At 43.0% G+C, this 7542-nt stretch overlaps 1 protein-coding gene across 2 annotated transcripts; it reads left to right on the top strand.

Annotated features, from left to right (window-relative positions):
- The first annotated feature begins 1361 nt into the window (after window positions 1-1361).
- Window positions 1362-5888, top strand: si:dkeyp-92c9.2 (uncharacterized protein LOC571482 homolog). 2 transcript variants are annotated; one of them, XM_027018965.2, is made up of 2 exons: window positions 1362-1914; window positions 2581-5888. In XM_027018965.2, exon 2 carries the CDS (start codon window positions 2727-2729, stop codon window positions 3654-3656), a length of 930 nt encoding a protein of 309 aa, XP_026874766.2. In that variant the 5' UTR covers window positions 1362-1914; window positions 2581-2726; the 3' UTR covers window positions 3657-5888. The 2 variants fall into 2 exon arrangements, with proteins under 2 accessions (XP_026874766.2, XP_026874765.2); XM_027018964.2 differs by having other exon boundaries at window positions 1362-1910.
- Window positions 5889-7542: the final 1654 nt, after the last annotated feature.

Below are 7542 nucleotides of genomic sequence, written 5' to 3' on the forward strand. Positions count from 1 at the left end.
TATTATTGACATTTAATGTGACATGCCGAGTAATATTTTAATACGCAAGCCGAAGTTTGATGCCAAGCGATATTTCGATATTTCTAGTTTGTTTGCTTACGTTAGGGAACTTAATTCCTTAGCTAACTGAAATGAACTTGACACCAAGACACTGCATTATTTCAAAAATGTCAAGCCGAAGAGTCACGTTTATTAATACTGAAAGTTAAAAAAAGATGTCAAACTTGATATAGTAGGTCATCGAGTCAGCTGCCTGTACATTCATATTTGATCGTCAGCTGTCAATCACCCCATAGCCAATCCCCTTTAAGTATCTTCCAATAACTTATTAAAATATGTTAATCGTAAAGAAAAATATTTGGATAGACGTTAACGTGAGGAGACCTTATAGAATTGATAAAACACAAATGGCAAAAAAAATTATTAGATGTGTAATTTGAAATGAAAGTTTGTCGTGTGAGCCGTTCACTTACATGGGAGTGGGCGGGGGGTTCAAAAGTTGTATTGCCGCTAGCCACTAGAGGGCACCAGACACGTAGTGGATTCATTTGTCGTCTTTCTGTGCTCTTCAAACACATTTTCATTGCTGTCTTTCTCTTTGCCTCCAGAATATCAACTATTTTAATATATTTCACTGCATATGCTTTGCCTTAAGCCGTGAATAGGATCTTGGCCTTATATTCAGAATTACGAACGTTTCTTGAAAAGACCGTAATACCTAACAGCTCTACTTGTAATCTCCTCTGTTATAGGATTCCCTGAATAATGTTATAATATTGCCTTTTCACAAATAATGTATCGCAATCTCCATCGTGATAAAAGCGACGGGAAAAGTGGGACACCTTTGATGAACTCTTGTATCTGCGCCAGGCGCGAGTCTGTGAAGTGAACTGGCAAGATGAGAGCGTGTGCATGCTTCCTTTTTAAATGTACAGGTCACGAGGAACAGCCTGGACCAGCACTTACCAGTAACGCATATACTAGAAAATATGTGTAAACAAACGCTGCCACACTTGTACAGACAGAAAATAGAGAAAATAGCTAAATTCCATAAATGTAAAATGTAACAACGAGGCCATAACTTGAATGTCTCCATCTTTGCATTTCAAAGCGGTGGGTACACCGCGCCCTACGATACAGTGTTTTACACTGAACATCTTTTATACCGCTCAGCATGGCCACAATATATATGCAGGATGCGTTTATATTTAACTCGTTTTGTCAGTTTGTACAAACAGTGGATGCAGTATGTGGCGCGTCTGCTCGCACACGCCGCGCGCCACACAAGGAGGGGTTTTGAAAAGGTGTCCGTCTGCTGCGCGCGCAGTTCAGTGCGTTCAGGATGTCGCGAGCAATGGAGCCACTATGGAGTGACAAGAGCTCGTTATGTTCTCAGCAGCAGTAAATGCTGGACGTAGTAAATCTCGTTGAAACAGAACTTTATTTGCACATATAAATGCATTAGTTCTGCGTGAGCGGAGTATAACGGACAACAGAGAGCATCGGTTAGTCTGCTGGTGAACAGACTGCTTTAAACCAGAAGTTTGACTTCTTTTGTCTGTGGACATATTACTGGTCGTGTGACTTGAAGCATGCTGAAAGAAGCTCGGCAGATGGGCCACACGGCTGGGCTTAGCGCACGTTTTAAAAGTATAGGAGCAGAATTGAGTCTATTGAGGGATGCCGACGAAGGCTCTGTGGAAACGTCTCCACAGAGCTGAACACGTCGAACATCGCTCACGTTCAAAGAAGAGTTGTTGATAAATTGATCGTAAGAATTATAGGCAAATTGGGTTATCTGCATTATCTCAACGTATGCTGTGCATAAGTTGAAGCAAACATCTTAAGGATCTGTGTATTGAGGAACAAATCTGTGCGGGACCGGACAGCGATAAACGAGCAACACCTGGGTAGGTGAGCACCAGTCATTATTAACCATGTACAGTGTACACATCCCAGTTATTATGAACCTGTAGCAGTAAATGTAGCAGTATACACACGTTTAAAAGGCCTCATGTTGTCGCTTTAGAAAAAAGGCATTGGAGAGGATTACTTTGTATTCAGAATGCTGCAAACAATATATAATACGATATATATATATATATATATATATATATATATATATATATATATATATATATATATATATATATATAATAGTTGTAGTAAGTGTTATTCCAGGGATTCTTGAAAGAAAAACATATGTGAACTAAATTGAATAAGGTTTAAATCCCCCCTGGCCAGAAGCTAAGCCCATCTGTAAGTGGGTCAGAATTACTGTGTGCCCCTTCACGAGACCTACGGGTATTTATGGAAAGCCCAATCCGTGTCTGGTACAGCGTGGCCCACGAACGCAGCAGACACAGGCGCTGGAATGCTCAGTAATGCCTCACTGCTTGCCTTTAGTTAAATGCTAACATCCCAGAGTTGAATTACAGGTATTTATACAACTCTAGCTGGACCTACATGAACATTGTAAAAGTTGGGAAATTTAATCCTTGTATAGTTACTATATATTATGATTAACTACTGATATTTATTGTAACGTAATGTATGGGTTTTTAATTTTTATATTCCTAGGGTCCATCCATGACAATAACCCTCACTCTCTTGCTGGATTTCTGTCACTAAAGCAAAGGAATAATACAGTTTGACAGCAGAGCTCAAGCTGTGTGAATGCACACAAGTTCCAGTGTGGGTGGTGGTGTCTCATCGCTTCATTCCCTATGGGCACCATACTGTCCCTCTCTCCGGGTCCCCGGAAACCTGGCTACTATGACAACCGATCAGGCTCCCTCAGCCACTACCCCAGTTTGACCAGCCACTCCCTAAATGCACAGAAGGAGCGTGGCTCTGCCGTCTTCCTGCCTGCGCTCACCTGGAAACGCTTGGTGGCATCCACAAAGAAACGGGCCAGCTCCAGGAAGGGCAATAACAACGGCCGAGGGTCAGCCGCAGCGCTGCTTAACAGCAACAATGGTATCTACCAGAAAGACCCTGTGCTGCACCTCAACCAAGAGAATGTAAAGAAGTCCCTCTCTTGTGCGAACCTGTCCCACTATGATGGCCCGACGGGCCTGCGCATGGGACTCCCCCTGGGCTACAGTAAAGCACACTCTATTACATCAGGGAGCAAGGCTGCCCACAGCACCTGCCCGCCTTCACCGAAGCGCATTATTGTTCAGGCTTCCACCAGTGAGCTGCTGCGTTGCTTGGGGGAGTTCCTGTGTGGCCGCTGCTACCGCCTCAAGCACCTCTCCCCCGCTGACCCGGTCCTGTGGCTTCACGCCGTCGACCGTTCACTCCTTCTCCAGGGTTGGCAGGACCAGGCCTTTGTCACGCCAGCCAACGTGGTCTTCGTCTACATGCTGTGTCGTGACGTGGTGGACGGCGAGCGTGTGTCCTCCGAGCATGAGCTGCAGGCCATCCTCCTCACCTGCCTCTACCTGTCCTACTCCTACATGGGCAACGAGATCTCCTACCCGCTCAAGCCCTTCCTGGTGGAGGCGGCCAAGGATGCATTCTGGGACCGCTGCCTGGCCATCGTCAACACCACGAGCTCGAAGATGCTGCGCATAAACGCCGAGCCACACTTCTTCACGCAGGTGTTCGCAGAGCTGAAAAGTGAAGGTGGCGGTGGCCTGCTGGAGCGGTGAGTGGGATGACGGGAAGCCCTGCACCATCACCTCTCCCCCAGATCCCCTCCCTCCCTCCACATGTTCTGTCCTGAAAAATCAGCATCCCTCTATACCTCAGCAGGGTGAAGATCTGTAAGGCCACTGTAAGACCATTCCATCACTATTTGATCCCAGTCCCTGATATAGTGATATTTGTTGAATACTGGATAACCAGTTTGGCTTTTGACCGTGTTTGAGTTTTAAAGCAGAGAGAAGGTGCCTTGGAAATGGAGTGCGTTGATGACTTTCACAAATCCACCTGCATTTCTACAGTAATTCAAGATTCAATGCTGACTTCACACAGCAAAACATGGGCAAATGACCGATAGGTCACTGGATCTCTAAGTAGTTTGTGCTGAGCAGAATGTGAGTCTTGTTACAGCTTGGCATTGCCACTGATGTCATAGTCTTGTTTCCTATTCATGAAAAATCTTAATGATAGTATAGCAAAAACATAAGATTGGAGACAAATGTCGCATGTTTAGAATGTCTGTTGGCTTACCTTTCCCACACAAAATGAGACAAAATTTACTTGCCTTCTGAGCCTAGTAAAACTGCCTAAAAGACACGAACAAGACACAACTTGCCCATGTGCTGTTAAAGTATAAATTTGAATGGCACACACCTGACATTACTTGAATGATGGGTTGTCTTTAGGATGCACTCCATCTTAACATATGCCCTGTCGTAAGGGATATGCTAGATTAGTTCATTCAGTTAGTTAATATGAGCAGAATAGAAGTGGACTCTGTTCTCCTGAAAATAAAAATGAATCTTTTTTGATGGACCATTTCACATCACATGAGCCATGGAACTTCCCAGGACAGTCCTCTGTTCCTAAGGTGGAACGGACCAGACTCAGAAGGGTTCCCCCACAGACGTGCTCTGCAATAGATAGGTATTCACCTCTTGCCATAACAGGAAAGAGAATGTTACATGTGAAAATGGCTCATGCCCAAACAGACAGGGAAGTGACACTGTGAGTGTGAGTAACTTTGCTCAGTTTGGCTAAGCTTCTGTAGCATCTGCAATTTGCTAATTCGTTTTTGTCAGGAAAAATGTTGACCCTTGAATCATCTCAGCAACATGTGCGTGCGTGCGTGTGTGTGCATTTGTTTGTTTGTTTGTTTGTTTTCAACAGGCTGTCCTGCTGGGAGGACGTGTGTGTCCAAGCAAAGTGTGTGTGATTAGGTGAGTGGGTGCTGGGGTGATGTGTGCAGGTGTTTTCATGGAGATGTATTTCATGGAAATACAGATCTTGTTCTCGCCTTCAGTCCAGAAACCCACGGGATCAAAACAGACAGCTTTGAATGTTTTTGAATTTCTTTGGAAACATTTTGACATGTGTCATTGTGTTCATTTCAGTTTCCAGGACATATAAATTAACCACATATCATGTGAACAGAAAATGATGTAAAAAGAATGGCTTGAAAAACACACTTAAAATGACTGTGTCCTATGCTGGCAGTCCTTTCTTGCACAGTATTTTAAAATGACACATAAAAAGACAATAACATGAGATTATAAATTCCCTAAACTGGATTATGGATAGCTGAGTAAGTGTGGACCGTCAGGGTAGTAAACGTGTGGAATTAATCTGTTTGTGGCCAAGAGTTTTACCACAGTGCTGCTGGCCGAATTCACGTCTCCCCTGAGCTTTTCAAATACACAGCTGCTGCTAATATCACACTCAAACAGGCGTACACGCATGCACACACACACCACCATCTACTGCACAGTGTTTCACACTATAACATGTCAGCACACCTGCACATGCATGCATCTTCTCCCACACACTCGCAAACGCATCAATACAGTGATAATCCTGTAATCTTTTTTCCTGTAGCCACACCCACAGTAATTAAAAACCACACCTCCAGCATAGGTAACAATCATGTGTTATGTTAGCTGCCAAGCAGTAGTTATTTAATTACAGTGCCTAAACGTGAGCAGCTGACTTGTGGACAGCTGCACTACAACCTGGGATGTCAGAATCATGCAGTATACACTGTGACTTGGCTTTGGCTGTCGTGCAGCCTCTTGTAAAGAGTTGTTGCTGAGTATTATTTCTTTGGAGGTATTTGCTCATGTGCCCACAGGAAAGTGAGAACATAAGCATAGCTTATGTGATGATTCACACTTCTTTATGTCTCGAGCCAGTTCCTGCAGACCTCGGCATCTGATCGTGGCTCTGAGAGTGTGTTTGGAGGTTGGGGGTCGTGGGGTGTGTGTGTGTGGGGCGAGAGGGGGTGGGGGGTTGTTTAAAAGCCTTCTGCCTGGCCTGGGCCCACCATTCAGTCTTCTCTCCTTTCACATTCAATCACTCACTCTTTCTCTCTCTGGACAAACACATCACCCCTTGTCTCAGGCTTATTTAAACCAATACAATATCTCCCTCACTGTACCGAGAGTGGAGGGGTGTTGTCGCGTGTCTGATGGGAACAGGCTCGGGAATGGCTCTCTGTAAGGATGCTCTGTTGTGTTGATGCTAAAAACGAGATGCAGTGTCAGCACCAGTCTTGCTTCCACTCTGTTCATGTGTTCGCTTAGCTTGGCCCTGAAGGTCTAGGCTGCCCTCTGCTTGATTCACTGTCTCTCTGGTAGTGTTTCTGCACCAGGCTTTCTGTAGCACATGTGGCAACCTTAGGATAAAACTGTTAATATGAGGGCAGCATGCTTGTGTAGTGTTGGGTCAACACTTTACCCAGTGGCTGCCTGTTACTGGAATACTACCATTCTAAGCCAGCAGTGCTCCTAATAGAGACATAAAAGACACCAAACTGAGCTAACTAACTTCAGTTATACAGAAACACACACAAGTGAAAAAAGACATTGAATAATAATTGTTCATGAGCCATTTTCATGAAGAAATGCTATGCCCTTTGTCAGTGTATACAGTAAAAGTTCAACAGCAGCTGGACTGTCTTCACCAATCAATTACTTTTTTTCCCTCCGGTTTCCAACCAGTCATTTTTGATGGCTCTAAATGGTCCAATCAGAAACTCTGAGAGAATGCATATCATGTTACCGACATGTTGACCTTATAAAAGTGGATTAGAATGTTACAAAATGGTACCAGATGCTTCATCAACCATAAGGAACGTCCATGGAATATAGATTTAGATTAAAAATATTGTCTATAAACAAACTGTAGTAAAAGCTGGCCACGTGAATGTTGTGCTGGACAGCGAGCTGATAACAGGCCTTATGTCACTCCAGACTCCATGTCTCAGTCAGAGAACAACTTTCAGCTGTTTTTTTGTTTAAGGTCAGATACATACTGTAACGTGCCATTACTCTGTGAGTTATGGTTTATGTAAAGCTGCTATCTCATATATATATATATATATATATATATATATATATATATATATATATATATATATATATATATATATATATATATATATATATATATATATATATATATATATATATATATGGGGGTTGCACCATGTAGAATCTCTGAAATAAAAAAAAAATATGTAAAAGCAAACAAACCCCGTATTGCTATATTGGTGACAACCTGATGGTCTCTTTTTTATGTAATTATTTTTAATTTGGTAGCTTACAAAACATTTATCATCAGTTCTTGAAAACCTGATGTCAGTAGAATACAGATTGTTTTGCTAAGTTAATGGAGTTTAACTGTCATGTGGACTCATCTTCCATTTGTGTGTGCCCCGTGGAGCAGGTGGTTCTATGTGGACAAGCTGTTCTATGTGTAGAGGATTGAAATGAGGTTGGTATCACATTACTGAAAGAGGAAATAGCATTGTTCCAACACACACACACACACACACACACACACACATTAAACAAAAAAACACACACAGACTCGAACACAATGATGTGTTTAGATGGT

The sequence above is a fragment of the Electrophorus electricus genome, chromosome 8, assembly GCF_013358815.1.
Source record: "Electrophorus electricus isolate fEleEle1 chromosome 8, fEleEle1.pri, whole genome shotgun sequence".
Classification (NCBI taxonomy): Eukaryota; Metazoa; Chordata; class Actinopteri; order Gymnotiformes; family Gymnotidae; genus Electrophorus; species Electrophorus electricus.

What these genes read in the sequence shown, in the direction of transcription:
- si:dkeyp-92c9.2 (XM_027018965.2), top strand. Translation starts at nt 2,727, where the DNA reads ATGGGCACCATACTGTCCCTCTCTCCGGGTCCCCGGAAACCTGGCTAC.